The sequence below is a fragment of the Miscanthus floridulus genome, chromosome 17, assembly GCF_019320115.1.
Source record: "Miscanthus floridulus cultivar M001 chromosome 17, ASM1932011v1, whole genome shotgun sequence".
NCBI classification, from domain to species: domain Eukaryota; kingdom Viridiplantae; phylum Streptophyta; class Magnoliopsida; order Poales; family Poaceae; genus Miscanthus; species Miscanthus floridulus.
The window spans coordinates 93,956,406-93,975,673 of record NC_089596.1 but is presented as its reverse complement, the minus strand read 5'-3'; the positions used below and the strand labels follow the sequence as shown (position 1 = coordinate 93,975,673).

Genomic DNA, 19,268 nt, shown 5'->3' with positions numbered 1-19,268 from the left:
GGCTCAACATCATCTCCATACCACTGAATCAAACATTGATGCATGGTTGATGGTACACAACAATTTGCATGAATCCAATCACGACCAAGGAGTAGACTATATGAACCATTCACATCAATGACGAAGAATGTGGTGAGCAAAGTTTTACTTCCAATCATCAGTTCGACGTTCATTGTCCCCCTGGTCTTGGATGCGTTACCCCCAAAATCTTTAATCATCATGTCAGTCTCAATCAAGTCTCCTGGTTCCTTGCCAAGCTTGCCAAAAGTAGTATAAGGCATAAGATTGATAGAAGCACCTCCATCTACCAACATCTTGCTCATCGGCTTCCTATTAATAAAACCTTTTACATATAAAGCCTTTAAGTGCCGATGTTTGACTGGCTTATCGAATATAGCCTATTGTATTATTGTCAACTTGGCAACTATCTCCTCATACTCCAACTCATCAAAATCTGAATAAACTTCTTGATCTGTTAGAGCCCTAAATTCTGATAGCAATAGAAAAGTCATTTGAATATTAGCCGATGGTTGACTCCTATTGGCTGTTTGTTTAGCACGCCACACTTGAGGTCTATCAGATGCCTGAGCCTATTCTAGCTCTCTGTTCCTTAGGCATTGCACTCTTCTTTTCTGGCTTCTTATGAAACCTTCTGGACACCATTGGCCTTCCTACCCAACATATCCTTCCTCATTACTTTCTTCTTCATAATCAGCCCAATTTTGATCAATAACTCACTTTCCAAGCCGATCATGAACACTTCTTTTTTCAAGCGCCGATCCATATTATTATAATGATACTCATCTTGAGCATGGATAGACTGGCGGTTGGCTTGAGATTGTCTAAACTTTCAATATTGTTCACTACACTCTGGGCAATTATTTCTAGTAGGCAATTTCAAACTTTTATTCCAACAATGTCTGAAGAAAGGACAATTCCAATGTGATTTGGCTTGCATTCTTTCATACCTCTCTTTTCCTATTGACGCTGGTATTCTTGCTCTTCTAACCAATGTTGATAATCATTTTCCTTCTATCGCTGCCATTTGTTCAATAAAATTCAAGATGTAACGCGTGGCCTTGTTGCCCCATCCCTTGACGTCTCTCCCTGCTCATATCGACTCTTTTGTTGGTCACGACGCCTTCTAATATCTCTATATTCATCAGTCGATATTTGTATCTTGGTATCGACTGTTCTAGCTTCTCTTGATCTAGTTGATGTTAGGACTTTAGTCTTCCCTTTTAGCAACCTAGCATCAACCATGTTCTGATCTCTTAGGAAAGGATTATCATCAACTTTTATTTTTCGAGGTGTATCAAATTTGAGCCTTTCTTATTGAATAGCCCTCTGTATATGTTGCCAAAAAACTCTACACTCATTAGTAGAATGAGAAGTGGCATTGTGAACTTTGCAGAATTTCTTATTCTTCAACTGATCAGGGGGCAACATAACATGATTGTCAGGCAGCTTAATATGTCTCTTCTCAAGCAAGAAATTAAAGAGCTTATCTAATTTTGTGACGTCGAAATCATAGCTCTCTTCGACACCTCTTCTCTAAGGATTTGGTACCATTACTGTCTTCTTACCCCAATTCCATTCAGCCACGGTAACCTCTTCTTCTTCATCATCTTCATAGCTATCATCAACTGAATATGGATTATATATTTCAGTAATTGCGGTACTTTTTTAGAATCAGGTATCTCTACGCATATTCTAAAATTGGCTATTGAGCACTGCCACTCGTTGAGCCAATTGACCTAAATTGTCAAACTCTTGTCCCAACAGCTTCTCTCTCCATGTTGGCAACATTCCCTAAATGGCCAAAGCAGCTAGCTGATCATCGGTCAAGTTCAATGAGAAGCATAGATTCCTGGTCACTCAGAATCTCTAAAGAAACTCGGTACCCGATTCATTAGTTTTCTGCCTTATAGTCGTCAAATCGGTAATTTTCTTTTCTCCTGTCCTAGTGTAAAAATATGTATGAAACTTCTTCTTTAGGTCAGTCCAATTAGCAATGGAGTTAGCTGGCTGTGATAAAAACCAAGTAAAGGCTGGCCCTGACAGAGACAAGGAGAAGAAACAAACTCGATGGGCCTCTTCAATGGATGCTTCGCCCAACCATATGAGATACGGACTGACATATTCTATTATGCTTGTGCTATCTTGGCCAGTGAACTTAGCAAGCTCCGGGAGCCAGTAATTTGTAGAAAGAGCAACCAAATCATACCACTCTAGATATGGGCGTTTGTATGAGAAGGTCTATCATTTTGGCTTCAAACCGAACTAATTTTTCATCATCTTGGTCACTCTAAGCAACAATTCATCAGCATTTGAATTTAGATTTCTCTACAATTGTTGACCCATCTGTGGATTAAAATTTCAGGTACCTTGATACCCTAGATTTGGAATCATGTGAAAGGTGTTGTAATCTGTGCCATAATGATATCCTTGTAGAATCTCTATCTACTGAGTCCTTTGCTGGTTTGGTGCTTGAAGTCTTTGGTTATAGATGTTAGGATCTATATCTCTACGAATCCTTTAAACTGATGGCGCTATTTTTTGAGCTGACGATGGTATTTGGCCTGATGTGCCAAAATTAACCATCTGGTTTTGACCTTGCCCCGTCGGCTGTTGCACATACTGCATTGTCGATATAGGATTATTTTGTACTTGATTGGTGGTTGTGCTTTGAATTTGCTCAGATGAGCTCTGAATTGCCTAGACATCATCATTACCAGCTAATGCTGCTTCTTGGTGGCTAGTACCAGCTTGATTAGTCCCCTGAGTCGACGGATGTGGAATGTTGTAATAAGCCGGCTCAACCTAATCAATTGGAAACCCATGAAACACCTCTTTCATGGTGTTGTGGAATGTGTTCAAGAAAACTGTATTGTGGTTCAATATGGCATCATGAACAAATTTATTTACAGCCTCCACGAAAAAACGCCTATCTTCAGCTTCATCTGCATCTGTCTGTCCATGCATCAAAACTCTTAGCAGTGGATATTTCTGAACAACCTTATTGTCACGTATCTTGGTGTAGGACAATAAACACTTGTTCTGAAATTCTTCTATAGCTTTGCTGATGACATCTTTATCTTCATCAGGTAGGTCTTCATAAGGTATCATAAGAATATTATTGTTGTTGTAAGCCACCATGATGATTATGGGGTCCCACCAGGCATGCCACAACATGTGTCAGTGCAAAAACATGTCTATGCGCCAGGCACACAACAAGCCAGAAGGATCTGGTTGATGGAGCAAGGCTGTAGATTCGCTTGGCTTCAACGCAGGGGTAACCGATCCTGTGAATTCCTTCCGAGGCGTGCCAGTCAATTTAACCTGTAATTGACAAGGAGAGAAAGTTTATCAATAATTTAAGGTGGAACATGCCGGTTTTGCCCAGACAATTCCAAGTGTGCCGCTTCGGGAGCAGCTAAACGGGAAAATCAACTAAACGGCCGATACACGAAGAAATCGACTGTTACGGACTATAAAGCTCGTGGATCACGATTGATTTTATGTTGACAGGTACAATGCATGTGGATATAAGCAAAATCATCAGTTAGGTGAATATTACCAGTGTAAAGCATTGGGCCGATGAATCTAACGAGAAAGGATATAACACACGAATAAATCGACTGTTTAGTACGAATGGATCTACAAATGCTCTAAATCTAATCTGTTACCATCAATAGTGAGGTTTAACCGGATCGATGGCAGCTATGATGATAATAACAAACTAAAACCAAAGAATTCGTAAAACCATCTATACATCGACAGACTTTCTGAAGGACATGATATATGTGTGAAAGCTCGAGTGAATCGGCTAAAATAGTCGATTCAGGTGAAAGGGACTACATCGTGTGAACAATCGACTATTTAACATAGACAAACCCATGAACTCATCAGACTTAACCTGCTATCTCTAACAGTAGGGTTCGACCAGATCGATGGCAGCCGTGATAAAGACAACAAATCAAACTTTTAAAGTACACAGATCTATTCACATTTAACAGAATTATAGAGACACACTGTAGACGTTAAAGCATAGGCGATCAGCTATTTAGCCGATGTAGGCATAGCAAACAGTTAAGGTCACGCCTGATCGAGAACAAATCTACTAACTAGCGTCCTCTGATCTAAAGTGTCATCAGTGGGGATCGACCGGATCGTTACAGCTATAATAGAAAACTTTAGACTAGATTTAACTAGCCAGTAATCCTCTCCAAGATCATACGTGCCTTAACCGCGTACTATACACGATCAAGATCAAAATAGAACAGCCTATGAAATATAACCCGTCGCTCAAAGTAAGAAACATCATATTGTAACAAAGTAAACAACGGACTAAAAGGATGTAAGGCCGATCTAGATTGATCTCGACCAGACAGGTTGATGTTGCTGAAAATTAATGACGATAAGAACATCAGCAAGATCGGTAACTTAATGAATCTATCCGAAGGACGCCACCCTTAGGTAGAGCCGATAACTTGACCTTGATCTAATTCGAGCAGTGGAGGTCGAACTTAATTGATGCAGTCGTACTTGAACTAGATAAGAGTCGATAACTAGCTTATACTAGAGTTCACAGTAGAGGTTGAACTTAACCGATGCAGCCGTATGAACAGAAGTATAAGCCATGACGGTATTTACAGACAAGCCGGAGGTCGACCGGACCGATGCAACCCTATTTGTTGAAGAACTCGCCGAGATCTACACTACTCCTACTCCTAAGGGTTGGCGTAAAGCCAAAAAAGTAACTTGCATTGATTGATTGAATTCATGTCTTACAATAGCCGGGGTCCAATATTTATACCCGGAGCCTAAACATGAATCCTACTTAAGTACGACTCATTACAATCTTTGGTATAAAAGAAAACATTCATAACTTAAGATAACTTGGACCTTAATCTTTTCCTTTTTATAGAGTCCGATATGTATTTCCCGACACCAACCGTAGCTCATTGTTGTTATCTGCTGACCTCATTCGAAGAGAGCCGATTTCAGTGCTGCATCTGAATCAGCTGGTATCGATCCTTATGCAATCGATTCCTTGATTGACACGATCTTGGAAGCCTCGAGTTCTCGCGTTCTTCTTCTCAAATTTTGGTGTAAACACATATAATAAATCACATCTTCATGTAGTCTTGCGGTGCACGCTTTGATCTTGTGGGCTGGACCACCTTTGGGGCGCGACCCATATCTTATCTTGTGGGTACCGGGGCCATACCCCTACAATTTTTCATTGGGGATTAGATAAATTAATAAACTATTGAAGATGCTCCTAAACCATTTGTAGTTCATACCATCAACCTTAAGTTAACCCTTTTATGTGAAGCGAGAATGAAAACAAATATGGGTGATGAAAATATATGGTACCTAGTGGGCAGAGTTTAGCCGTTTGGACTCATTACAATCATTATTGCACATTGCATTTATTATAGGCTAAGGCCAATTAAATCCTTTATACTAATTGATATTGATATGGGCATATCCAAGTAACTACGCAATAAGTTATATATTCTGTTACAACGCATGAACATATTTGTTAATCCAATTCTAAATGTTGAAGCTAAAGTCAGATATTTTTGCAATATGAGTTTGGAAATTCTGATTTAACATAGTGAAGAACAAACAACATCTATGTAGCTCTAGTTGGAAGCAAAATCTAAAACTTTGTACATAATTCTAGGATGGGAAGTTTCAGTGACACAGACTACAAAACAAGATTGCCAACAACAAACAACTAATCACAATAATTAAAAGCCAAGATTCAAAATAGAGATAACCATGAGAGAGACTGACAGTAGCTAAGAGCCAGAGCCTTAGGAGCAAGAAAATAGTGGCTTCTCTAGGCTCCTAGATTATTTGGAGAAAATAGAAAAAAAAAATAGTCTTTGTAAACAGTGCCATAAACAATGCCGGAGATAGAGAAGCCAAAGCCGATAACAACTCTTGTTAACGGGGCCTAGTTTATTTCACGAAGTTTGGACTCCAGTTGCAAGTTGCAGCTAGCACGAGAATTCATTCTATTCATTCACTTCGTTAGTCTCGGTATATATTTTCTTTGTATTATGTTTCTAATAGGTGTTATATTTGGGTACAGCATCTGCCATCACCGCGATCAGGGCGAAGTATCGTGTGCAAAAGAACTGGAATGGAGACCCATGTGCCCCGAAGACTCTTGCGTGGGATGGGTTGACTTGCAGCTATGCGACGTCCAATCCGCCAAAAATAACCGGCGTGCAAGTATTCTTAGAACATTTGTCTGTTTGTGCCCAACAGACAAATGGAATCGTTGGCCTATATATCTTAGAACATTTAATATCTTATGATGAAATTTCAAAAAAATATATCTTGTGACGATGACAAATAAAAAAAAGGAAAAGCAATTCCAACCCGTAAAAAAGAGATTGATCTATTTCAACATTTAATTTCTTTGGGATATGGAATTTTTAATAAATTGTGTTTGTTAAAAGAATAAATGTGGGTGAGGACAATATGCACACATAATTCCATGCCTTCAAACTTACTATTTGGAATTGTTGATAATAAAGAGGTTTCAAAAGTTTTACCAAGCTTTGCCTAGCTACAAAGTGATGTAGGAGTATTTGTGAATAGAGAGAGAGAGAGAGAGAGAGAGAGAGAGTAATTAGTATTCCCTCTGTTTCAAATTATAAGTCGTTTTGACTCTTTTGATACATAGATTTTGTTAGACGTATGTTACATCTAGATACATAGCAAAATTTATGTACCAAAAAGATCAAAATAATTTATAATTTGAAACGAAAGGAGTATCTTATTGGATCAAGAGAAAAGGCTAAGCTTAGACTTTTCTTCAAAGGAGAAAAGAGATTTATTCCCCATTATTATTATTATTATTATTATTATTATTATTGTTGTTGTTGTTGTTGTTGTTGTTGTTGTTGTTGTTATTACTACTACAAGAAATATAAACAAATCAATACACTATCTGGGACCTAAGCTCCCGAAGAAAGCTATAAGGATGCCGAGCACAAAACATAAACCCACATATATAGAGCTGCAACTGGAAAAATGAAAAAAAAAACAAATAAAAAATCAACACTGAGTAGTCTGCAAAGAAAACGCCTAAACGCCATGGTTGGAGATTGAGATGGCCAATTGGTGCAACTAGATGGCCTCCTTGATCAGACAAGCGACGTTTTCCGGTTGTTAAGAAACTTGTTGAAATGTCATCCTGTTGCCTTTTTTTTCCAAATCTTCCATCAGAAATGAACTATCACGCCATCGAAGCTTATATAGTACTGAATTGTCAAATATTTGCAGGAACATATCCTTCAGTGGTCTGAACGGGGACATATCATCTTTCTTTGCAAATCTCAAGGCCGTCCAATATTTGTATGTGTAGATCAGTTCTCGATCTGTTCCGTTCTAACAAAATGATTTCTTGATGATCTCTGTAACACATTGAACCTATCATGACCCGTACATATACCATGCTGCAGGAATCTATCGTACAACAACTTGACAGGCTCAATTCCTGATGTGATTTCACAATTATCTTCACTAACCGTTCTGTAAGTATCTGACCTATAGAATTTGCCCTGTCCAGTTGTCTGGCCCCAATGCATGGCGTTAGCTCACGTCACACGCATTTTGGTTCTTTCAGGGATTTGACAGGCAACCAGCTCAGCGGATCAATCCCCCCTGGACTTCTGAAAAGAAGTCAAGATGGCTCCCTAAATCTACAGTACATCCGATCCCCTAATTGTCTTTAATTCGGTTATCATAGAAGCATATCTCTTGTTTTACCATGACAGTTCGATGAAAACTATTTTTGTTTTATCTCACTTGTCTGTAGGTATGGAAATAACCCAGACCTTTGCACAAACCCCGATTCATGTCCGAGCCCGAGAGCGAAAGGGAAAAGCAAGCTTGCCGTCTACATTGCTGTCCCTGTAGTTCTGGTTGTGGTGATAGGACTAACGGCAATACTATTGTTTTACTTCCTGAGATGGAAAAAGCAAGGTGGCACACCAACTGTCTGATCTAATAGCAGTTTAATTTACTCACATGAACACACACACACACACCGATAACCTGATCAAGCAATTCGGATTGTTTGCCCATTTAGAATCAAGGACCAACACCGTGAAGCCTCAAAATGAGACGCCGGTGAGCCATGTGCCACCAGCAGCAGGTGACGAGCACGCGCAGAGCTCACTGCAGCTTCAGAACCGTCGGTTCACCTACAACGAATTACAGGCCATAACGAACAACTTCGAGCATGTGCTCGGCAAAGGAGGGTTCGGAAAAGTCTACAGTGGCTTCCTCGAGGATGGTACTCAGGTGGCGGTCAAGCTAGGGTCTCAGACATCCAACCAGGGTGTCAAGGAGTTCCACGCAGAGGTATAATTTTTTGAGTCGTTCTATTATTTACCTATCGACAGATTTCTTGGGGGCAATATATCAAAGGCAGGAGAGCTTGTTCAATCAATGCTTTTTTTTTTTCTCGTCCTATGAAATAAAAATCTGTCATCAGACATGTATATAGACCCATAATTTTTCTGTAGAATTTGCCTCAAGAAATTTCACGGGTGGAAATCGTTGATTGTTCAGGCTCAAATATTAGCACGGATTCATCAAAAGAATCTCGTGTCCATGATTGGCTACAGCAGGGATGGGCAGCACATGGCACTTGTTTACGAGTACATGGCATGAGCAGATTGCAGGTATGTCTCATGAGAGTTTAAAAGCAGTTTTTTTTTAACAAAACTGGCACGATTTCATTATTTGCGTAAAGGAGGAGAGAATTATATATGCCAAATTAAAAGAGTTACAAAATCAAAGCGATCTGCTCATGCAACCCTTGCGACATTTCTGTGACACCTCTGTGATAGTTCCAAGATTAAGTGTTCCTCTTTTTTTTTGAAAGAAAAGATTAAGTGTTCCTCATCAGCTGAATGATCACTTATGAATTGCCTCTTCTGATATGAATTGCTCGCTCTATTGATCTGTTTGCAGGAAACAGCGGCAATAGAAGATGCTTAACCTGGAGACAGAGGCTTCGAATAGCACACGAATCAGCGCAAGGTACTTATTTTTAAATTCTATGAGTATGTCAACTGATATTGCTTCGGTTTTTCTACATATAAGCCTCAAAACACTCGTTCACGCGCGTGAAGGGCTGGAGTATCTACACAAGGGCTGCAATCCACCTCTCATTCACAGGGATGTGAATGCAACTAACATCCTACTGAATGAAAAACTGGGGGCCAAGATTGCCGATTTCGGCTTGTCCAAGTCTTTCAATCACGACACTAGCGCGCAGTCCACAAACTCACTCGTTGTTGTTGGCACACTCGGATATGTTGATCCAGAGTATTTGAATCCCAAAACCCATTACCAAATCTCCATGTTTCCTGCTTTCTGTTTTCTCGGATAATTTGTTGATGCAATCGATCGAAACGCAGGTACTGTAGAACAAGAAAACCAACGGCAAAGAGCGACGTATACAGCTTCGGCGTCGTGCTCCTGGAGTTGGTCACAGGGAGACCGGTCATCCTTGATGACCCAGAGCCCACCAACATAATCGACTGGGCACGTCGGCGCCTGGCACGGGGCAACATTGAGGGCGTCGTGGACGCACGCATGCAAGGGCATGGCAACTACGACGTCAACAGCGTGTGTAAGGCAGCGGACATTGCACTCAAGTGCACAGCGCTGGAGTCGACGCAGCGGCCGACGATGACAGAGGTGGTGGCGCAGCTGCTGGAGTGCCTTCAGCTGGAGGAGGGCCACCACGCCGGCGGTGACGACGCGGCAACCGGAAGCTTCTACACCGGCACCAGCCGCGACCCAAGCTCGGCCGCTGACGGCCAGTCCGTGGACACGAGCCAGAGCAGCACTGCATTTGAGATGGAATAAAATCTCAGGAGGGTGCCAAGAATGGACGACACATCAGGTCCTGTTGCACGATGACGTTATGCTCTTGCGGTTTTCAATGCCGTCAGTTTACCAAAGGAAGCAGCGTCGAGTGTATACAGTGGTTCAGACATTACAGTAAGTGTGTGAAGTTTTGACCTAAATAAAGAATGATTGTATGCAGTTCCTTTTCTTTTCTTTTTCAGTTTAATTTCTGCACAAGACCTTGGAATCGATATGCATATACTGTTTTATAATCGGTTCTATTTCCAAGGAAGGACACTCAATTCAGTTACTAAAAATAAATAATGATTATACTCAGCTGAGTTTTTTTCTTCGTTTCTTTTTATCTATAGTCAGTTGAGTGTTGATTGAATGTTAGAAGCGAATATGATCGTGCTCCGTTGAGAGGAGTAAGGTGATGACTGATGACCGCATAGATATCAGGGTCCTGTTTGAATGCAAAGTATCTAGTAGTTTTAAAATAATTGTATTGCTTTATATATAAAGAGTAAAATCCATTTCAGCCCTCCATCTAAAGTTGTCTTCATATTTAAAAGACCTCTTCAATTCAAATACCAGACATACAACATGCCCGAATAGTCCAACCCGTGCAAAGTACACCCCCAACACCGCCTGCAAGTGGTTTTGATCGGAGTCACCAGCCACATCAGCAGCACCCGCCACTTTGACCCATCCACATCGCTATGACCCTAATGCCCCCGGTCGTCTGCCGCCTTCTCTCTACTACCACCATTATCCCTCCTTTCTTCTTCTTTTTGTGCAGTGTGGCAGCGCCCGTTACCCTAGTTGAGGTAGATGTGGATGGCCAGCCCAAGGCCCTCAGTAGGGTCATCGGGTGGAGCTTCCACCTCCTCCTCGAGATTGGAGGGCTAGGGCCTGCTGCATCTTTGATTCCATATCGGGAGGGGCCAATGTTGTACTTGCCCTACTTGTGCCGTTGCAGGAAGAAGGCTGCTAGATGGATTTTATGGAGTGACGAAAACCTAAATTTTTTGATCCAAGCATTGCCAGTTTGGTGAGTAGTTGAGGGTTTTGATTCTTAGAGCAAAGCTAATAACACAACCAATTATTGGTTGTATACAAACTTACAACCCACCTATCGGCCCACTTATATAGTGCTAGCTCACCTTTGATCCACTTGTTTCTCTCATAGAGTTTTTTGGATCTTGTGCATAAACTGGTTGTAAACTTGCAGCCCGCTTCTCTTCTCTCTCATCTCATCTCTTCTACCTCATCATTCAACCTACTTATAGCCTTTTATTATACCTTATCTAAGGGGTTTAATGTGTTTTCTTGTAGGCTGGTGGATGTGATTTGTGGATTTGGTATGAGCCCTCGTTAATAATTCCATTTGCGAAGCATCTGTGAGACATGGTGTGGCATTTGAGAATGAGAAGGGAGAAGTTAGCAGCCTGTTCGTTTGACTGTGGCTTGTCGTAAATGATTGTAAATTTTCAGCCGGAACAGTATTTTTCTCTCACACAAATCAGCCAGCAGTACTTCTTCACGAACCAGCAACGATATAAACCAGCCAACCAAACAGGCTGTAGATTCCTTAGTTGCATTGGACGAAGCAAGTCCCTAGGGAGAAATTAGATGCCCGCCCACTCACCTTCCTCCCTCCTAGAGCGATAGAGAGGGTGGACGCTAGACGAGGGTGGAGACTATTGAGCCGTATGGGCCCATCCAAGTGAAAAAAATACTTCCATATCCATTAATACATAAACAGTAACTTATGCTCAACACTCATGAGAGGAGAACCCTAAATTCAAATCGTTGATCTATTTAGAACATTTAATTTCTTCTAACGACAAACAAAAAGTAGTTATTCTATCTGTTAAAAAAATTTGTTTAGTACTCCCTCCGTCCCAAAATAAGTGATGTCTTAGGTTTGTTCTAAGTCAAATAATTTCAAATTTGACCAAATTTGTAGAAAAAAATATAAATGTTTATGACACCGAATAGATAGAATATGAAAATATATTTTATGATAAATCTAATAATACTTATTTGGTATCATAAAAATTAGTACCTTTTTATATAAATTTGGTCAAACTTGAAATGAGTTAACTTAGGACAAACCTAAAACATCACTTATTCTAGGACAGAGGGAGTATCTCACAATCCCTGTTCGCTTGAACTTATCAGTCATGGTATAATGTTTTTCTCTCACAACAAATCAACATCAGACAACTTATCAGGGCTGAGATTACTTACGAGAAAAATATGCTCATATAATTCCATGCTTCAGACTAATAAGTATTTAAAAATTCTACGGATAATAATAAACACTTTTCATACCGATAACATTTGATTACCCAGAATAGTGTTGTCCCTAAACCCTAGCAAAACCTCCCCTGCGGCCCTGCCTGTTTTTTGCCCACGAGTGAAGGCCCGTAAAAAAAAGGAACTAGGGCATGCCTTTGCTCCCGTCCTACACCCCGTTGCCTCGTGACCGCGCCCAAAGTCCCGAACTCCCGAGGCGTCGCGCCGCCGCCCATCACGGACATCGGACGGGAGAAGAGAAGCGGGGAGCACCGGAGCAGGCACCACCGCCGGGGCGTCGAGGTCGCCGCGCTCGCCGTCCGCTGAGGTAGCTGTGCTCCGGCCTCCGCGGCTGCTGGCTCCGCCAACGCCCACCGGCCACCGCCCCCAGGCGTCCAGCCACTGCGCCTCTGGTCCTCCGAGGCTTCAACTCCAGCTCGTCAGTTCCCAGCCGGCCCTCCCTCGATTCCTCTCCCTCCCCAGCTCCCTCAGTTCTGATATGAGGACCACCGGTCTCCAGATTTTATTTTTCTTTAGGAAAAAATTAAACAAGTTTAGCTGAGAACAGTTAATCGAAGATATTGGTGTCTGCTACCTGATTGTTGCAGCCCTTGCTTTGAGACTGTCTGAGGCTTATGATATTTTGTCGTACATGGATCCAAGTAGGAGTGTTAGACTATTTGAATTGCTTACTTGCACAAAGTTTTCTATATCGCATTTGATTGTTGAGCAGTGCTTTTAGTTACATGCTCTTCCCAGAAGTGAAAAAGCACATTTTTTTAGATTACAGTCTTGTTTGCAATTTCATATTTACACCAGGTCATAATACATGCATGTTTTTCTAGGGTGTGAACTGATTCTCTAGCAATGCTCTTTTCCTTCTGCAAATGTGTGAAAAATATAGGCAGGCCTAACTTATAAGGATGGGTATTGCTTAAATACTGAATAGATCTTTGCACCAGGACTGCGACATATCTGTTAGAAATTTTAGTTCAATCATTATATCTATTAGAAATTCTATCTTCATTTTGGTTATTTCTATATGTAACATTAATGGGTCGCCCTTGGGTAGGAGTATAATGGTTAGTTTTCACTGCTAGGTAGAGGCCCTAGTCTTGAGCAAATTCTGGGTCCGCCACTGCCTGCAGTGCTGCACTTAGTTGACCACCATCAGCGACGGTAGCGAGTAGCGACGGTTGCTTCCTGGACGTCATCCAGGGGGCACACCAGCTAGGCACGCTGTGAGATTTGTGGCATCTCAAGGCAGAGGCGGCAGCCGGCAGCAGCAAGGTGTGGTTTGTGCCAATTTTGGTGATGTAAGATGGATTAGAGAGAGTTTCAAGTGAATTCCTGCCAATTTTTTTAATTTGAATTTATTTACATTTAGTCCGAAATTTGGTGCTCCAATCTGACATTCATTGTTTTATTTTGTTCTTTGGTATGCAGTAAGTACGGGTCGCCAGGTGTTCCCCTCACCGTGTGATAGTGTGATGGTGATGGACTTGGATGAGCCGCTCGACGCGGCGGCCGCCGAGAAGGGCGAGGTGGCGCTGCGGCGGCTGAGCGAGGCCGACCCGGCGCTCTTCCTCTCCCCCTCAGTGGACCTCGCCGCCGCCGCCCGAGCGGCCTCGCAGCACATCTACTCCTCTCTTGCGCCATTCTCCCTCGCTCAGCCGCCGCCACTTCCTACCCTCCTCGCGGACCCCGCCTTCGACGCTGAGCAGATTTGGTCCCAGATTGAGCTGCTCGCCCGCCCGCTCCTCCCCCACCTGTGCCGCCAGCTCCGCCGTCTCGAGCAGCAAGCCCCCTCACAACAGCCTCCTGTGGCGACGCCTGCTGTTGCCGAGGGTGAGCTGTTGGAGGAGGATGGAGAAAGTAGCGAAACAGAGGAGTTGAAGAATGAGGAGGAGTTGGAGGGGACAGAGGATGAGGAGTCAGAGGATGAGGAGGAAATGGGCGACGAGGAGGAGGAAGAAGCGGAGCTGGATGGGAGAGGAGGGAATGGGGTGGAGGATAAGTTCCTGAAGATAGATGAGTTGACGGAGTTCCTGGAGAAGGGTGAGGAAGAGGAGTATGGTGGTGGTGCCAAGCGGAGAGAGAAGAAGGTGGCGAAAAACTGGATGGTTGAGAGTGATGGTGAGGATGACGATGAGGATGAAGACGAGGACCAATTGGATGTAAGGCCTTCATGGTCATTCTCTCTTTTTATTTCCCAATTGTAGAGAGATTATGTTTAGTGTTTTTTTTAGATTATAGAAAACAATTAAATAGAACCAGAAGTAGGCAGTATTTCAAGAAGTGAAGCTAGAATTTCTGTTAGCTGTGAAAGGGGAAGTAACTCAGCATCTAGAGATACTTCAGAAAATTAAGCAAGTTCTTAGATGTGATAAGGCTTTTGTGGTCAATCTCTCTTTGTCGCTCTGTCTCAGTTATAGCAAATTAATATTTAGTTATTGTATAGAAAACAATGGTTAACAATCTGAAGTAGAATTGCAGCCAAAATTTCTGTTAGATGGGAAAGGGACAGTAACTCAGCATGTGGAGCTCAGAAAACTCATTACTGATATGAGTTTTGAAGCAAGTTTCCTGCCTGAATTAATGATCTTGTTTTGGTAGTTACAATGTCCAATACTGTAAGTTTTATGAAACCATATGTTAGTCAAGATATTATTCTTGTTTAGCTTCAACACTGATGCTGTTATCTGTAGTTAGAAGATTTTGAGGATGATGACAAGGAGGGTGAAGCAGGCGGTGGAGATATTCGGTAAGCCTTTCATGCTAGTTATTGTGATTGGTGCAAATCACTTTGGATTGGACTTCTCAGAAACGTTTAGCATTTGTATACTGGACTTGAGCTGTATGTTAACTTTATTTTCACTATTGTGGCATCATTCAGATTGAATACTAGATAACTGGCTCTCGTTGATAATATCTTAGGAAGGTGCAGAAGTAACTAATATCTTTGTTCTTAATGCACAAACTGGACAAAGTGCAGCCACTGTAGTACTTGGAATGCATCTGCAGATAGAATACCATTTTGCACTGTTATCTGAACAGCAAAGGGTTTTTCCAGGTATATAGATTTTTTTGAGAAGGGACATAACAAGCAAGTTAAGAAGAGAGATGGTTCCATAAAGAAAGTTCAATTCAAGGATGATCAAGCACATGAATCTGAACTTGATGACAGTGAGAATGATGATGGAAATGTTGGTTCCACCCTAGATCGATTCATTTCAGTTGGAGCATGCACATATGCTAGCTTGTCAACGGTTTGCCTTTGTACAGGATGAACAAGAGCAAGGTCTCTCAACTCACGAAAAGGAGCGTTTGAAGATGCGTGCTAAAATAGAGCAAATGGAGAAAGCTAGCCTTGAACCCAGCACATGGACCATGCAGGGAGAGGTTCTAAATATAATGCATTTTATTCTACTTTCAACTATGCATTATTACGAATTGATGATGTTATTACATTTAATTGTAAATAAACTAAATTGTTTTTTGTAGGTTACTGCTTCTAAGAGGCCCAAAAACAGTGCCCTAGAAGTGGACCTTGATTTTGAGCACAATGTAAGACCTGCCCCTGTAATCACTGAGGAAGTGACAGCTTCCCTTGAAGAAATGATAAAGAAAAGAATCGCAGAGGTACATGTTCTGTTTTTTTTCCCCTTTTGCTCATGTATATGGTGTTCAACTTCAGCTGTGGTAGTATAGTGCATTGTTTGCAATGAATAAATCAGACAATCACTTTCTATGTTTCTGTTATTAATATTTAGATTTGATCTCCTGGTTCCTTACAGAGTCATTTTGATGATGTTGAGAAACCTACTATGTTGCCATCTAAAGCTCCAAAGGAGCACAAGGAACTGGTATGCCAACTAAAATTCTTACGTGGGAGCCATAAGATGACTCTGCTATTGGTATCTTACTGTTTTGATTTTTGTTCCATCAGGATGAAACTAAGAGCAAGAAGGGTCTTGCTGAACTCTATGAGGTTTGCACTATACCAATATTTTTTATTTTCTATCCATACTGATTGAGATTGACATTAGTATGTTAATCAATTTACTGTTGATTTTATTCTTCCAGGATGATTATGCGCAAAAGGCAGGCATTGCACCTGCCCCTCTTTCTATTTCAGATGAACTAAAGAAAGAGGTGAGTAATTATTGGCTCCTTGCTAGAATACAAGGGAAGATGGCTTTATATATTTGTGAAATTAGTATTAGTGTACTCTTTACCTCAATTGTTGTCAACAATCTAATACTACATTTGTGTTGATTTGAAAGCAAGTGTATTTTACAGAATAATTTTTTCAGTGTCTTTCTCGAGAACCATGGCAGATGTTACTTTCTCGAGAACCATGGCAGATGTTACTATTCTCATATATATGAACGAGTTCTTGTACTCTTCTGTTTATTTTGATCACTGCAATATAACTACTTGTATTTGTAGTTTGGCTTTGTTATAGTTTGCGATATAATTTTCACATAAAGAAATAAGCTATTGACAATGGTGTTTGGCCATGGTTTATTTGCCGTATGCCATGAAATTGCCTATCAATTATAGTTGTTCTATTGGACCAGTTGCATTAGATTCCAAAATAACTTGTTAGACAAACAAGAACTGGATTCTTCATGTTTTTTGAGGTGTCACCTAGGCATCCAGGCGTGCCCCCAAGGCCCCAATGATGCACACAAGGCACCACAAGGCCCGCTATGGGCTTACACCTTGTCACTTAGGCAGTGCCTACACCTCCTGGCATGCTCCCAATGCCTTAGATGCCACAACACCTAAAAACCATGTGTTTCTTTATTCAGTTACTACGGCTGTGTTTTGATAAGCATGTAGTTATATACTTATATATAGATAAAACTTGGTGCGTTACATTATTTGGGTAGAATTACTACATTGGTCTTGTTCGCTCACTCTGTTGATGCTATATGTTTTTTTTTTTCTGTTGATGTTTTATGTTAGCTATAAGTGTGTACTAATGACTAACTGTTCCTACCCAGGCAAATACTTTATTTAAGCGGATATGTTTGAAATTGGATGCGCTATCACATTTCCACTTTGCTCCAAAGCCAGTAGGGATAACTTCAAAATTCATATTTGCGATCTCTTTTGCTAAGTACTTTCTATGTATGAAGTGAAATATTGTCTTTTCAGGTCATTGAGGATATGTCTGTACAAGCAAATGTGCCTGCTTTAGCCATGGAAGAGGTACACAAATTCTTCACTTTTCCCTGTGATGTTGCTCTATCAGAGTGATTTGTGTAGTGATGATCTCTGTCTTTCAGGTTGCACCTGTAGCCGTTTCTGATGCGGCAATGCTTGCCCCTGAAGAGATCTTTGAAGGAAAAGGTGATGTTAAGGAAGAGGGGGAACTTACACAGGCTGAGCGCAAGAGAAGAAGAGCTAACAAGAAAAGGAGATATGCAGGTAACTTTTACCTTGGCCCTTGAGAATAAACGAGGATGCCTTTCTGCTCTCAATCTCATGCACTCTGGCTTTTTGCAAGGACATCTAAAATCAGATAAATGCGCTTTACTTCCTCAGTTGTGTTCAAGATGGACATTCAATGGTTTTTTGTTTCCTTTTCCTTGAAATGCAGCATCCCATAAGGAGAGGCCAGCGAAGTTGCAGAAAGAATAAACTCAATGTTAGTGAACCATATAAGTTTCTCATTAGTTTTAAATGGCATACAAGAGTAATAATACAAATTTTCCAAATTTTGTATTGTACCCTCTACTATTAGCTGTTACATGAACAGTAAAATGTGAGCATTTATATCTCTACAGAAGCACACAAGAAGATCGAGAGTTTTGATTTGCTAATGTGCAATTTTGAGAGTGCAAAAAAGACTTTCGTCTGTCGAACACTCGAACCCGCTAGAATGCTCATCCTTCGTCCTAACCGATGGATTTGGTTACAAGTTGCGATTCACTACATGTATAATTTTCTTTGCAGCTGTTGCAAATGAAAGATAAAGATGACTAATCATTGTTCAAGTTAATTTATTCCTAAACAAGTTTATCTTTTTTTTTTTTGGCAATGTAACCACGTTCCTTAGAAGATAATGTATCCATGTGAAATAATTTATTTGATATGTGCTATAAAGCAAGAACACAGAATAGTGTACAAAATTAAGTTACGCAAAATAATGTGCAAAAGTTAAACCACACTCTAATAAAACTTTGCATCCAAGGATATATTGAAGAGTCTAGAATCCCTTGTATAGTAACAAGCTTTGTAGTCTGTGTTTTTGTTATTTGTCTATAGATGGCAACCGTACACAAAACGTTGACTCAACAATATTTAAAGTAAAAAGAGTTATAAAATCCCTCACACCATAGCTAAATCTATCTGTATCTATTTCTATGTATTATACATACTATAAATGAGATGTATTTCTATCTATTATAGACTACTAGAGTATAATCCTTCATTGCTAGACTATTAGAGTCTAATCCTTTATTGTTGAGGTGATTTATCATTGATTTGTTTGGCCAAGGACCCGGCCTGCAGCACAGCCAGCCCGGGGCTGTGTCCGCAACTAACAAGGTGTTGCCTAGCGATTTACCATGTCACCATGTTGGTGTTTCAAAGGTGGATAAGATGCTTACGCAATGGACCCCGCTGTATATATACCTAATGATTTAAAGTCCACGAGCAAGTAGCAACCTATTACCGTTCGATCTCATCTTCTTGTACCTCTGAACGCGTTCAGACTTCGGTTCTTGTTCGGAACAGGAAAGCTCCATCCCTATTATGCACTCATGGTACATGACGAATCTGGGCAGGGAGCTGCTGAAAAACTGAGGCATGACGAGCGTCATACCTATATGCTGGAGGCTCCGCCGTTGCTTTTGAACATCTCTAAAATTGGCTTGATGCTCAAACAAATAGGGTCTGAGGGTTGGTTTGGTCACTTCGCCATCTCCAAGAGTTTTCTAAATTTTCTTCCTAAAAACACCATGTTTTTCAACTCCTAAAAAGATATTGGGAGGAAAAAAGAAGTCCATCTCTAATAGTACCCAATATTCCACTCTAAAAAAATTAAAATTTGGTGC

General features: G+C 40.9%; 1 protein-coding gene and 1 pseudogene across 2 annotated transcripts; both read left to right on the top strand.

Annotated features, from left to right (window-relative positions):
• Positions 1-9,966, top strand: part of LOC136516003 (senescence-induced receptor-like serine/threonine-protein kinase) — a 42,993-nt pseudogene extending 33,027 nt beyond the window's left edge.
• Positions 9,967-12,338: 2,372 nt separating this feature from the next.
• LOC136517043 (M phase phosphoprotein 10-like) lies at positions 12,339-18,215 on the top strand. Of its 2 annotated transcripts, XM_066510556.1 has the most exons (14): positions 12,339-12,637; positions 13,645-14,375; positions 14,907-14,962; positions 15,272-15,404; positions 15,484-15,600; positions 15,703-15,840; positions 15,996-16,064; positions 16,148-16,189; positions 16,285-16,353; positions 17,211-17,282; positions 17,365-17,418; positions 17,496-17,637; positions 17,810-17,857; positions 17,997-18,215. In XM_066510556.1, the coding sequence occupies exons 2-13, from the start codon at positions 13,689-13,691 to the stop codon at positions 17,848-17,850; spliced, it is 1,620 nt and encodes a 539-aa protein (XP_066366653.1). In that variant the 5' UTR covers positions 12,339-12,637; positions 13,645-13,688; the 3' UTR covers positions 17,851-17,857; positions 17,997-18,215. The 2 variants fall into 2 exon arrangements, with proteins under 2 accessions (XP_066366653.1, XP_066366652.1); XM_066510555.1 differs by having other exon boundaries at positions 17,810-18,009.
• The last annotated feature ends 1,053 nt before the right edge of the window (positions 18,216-19,268 follow it).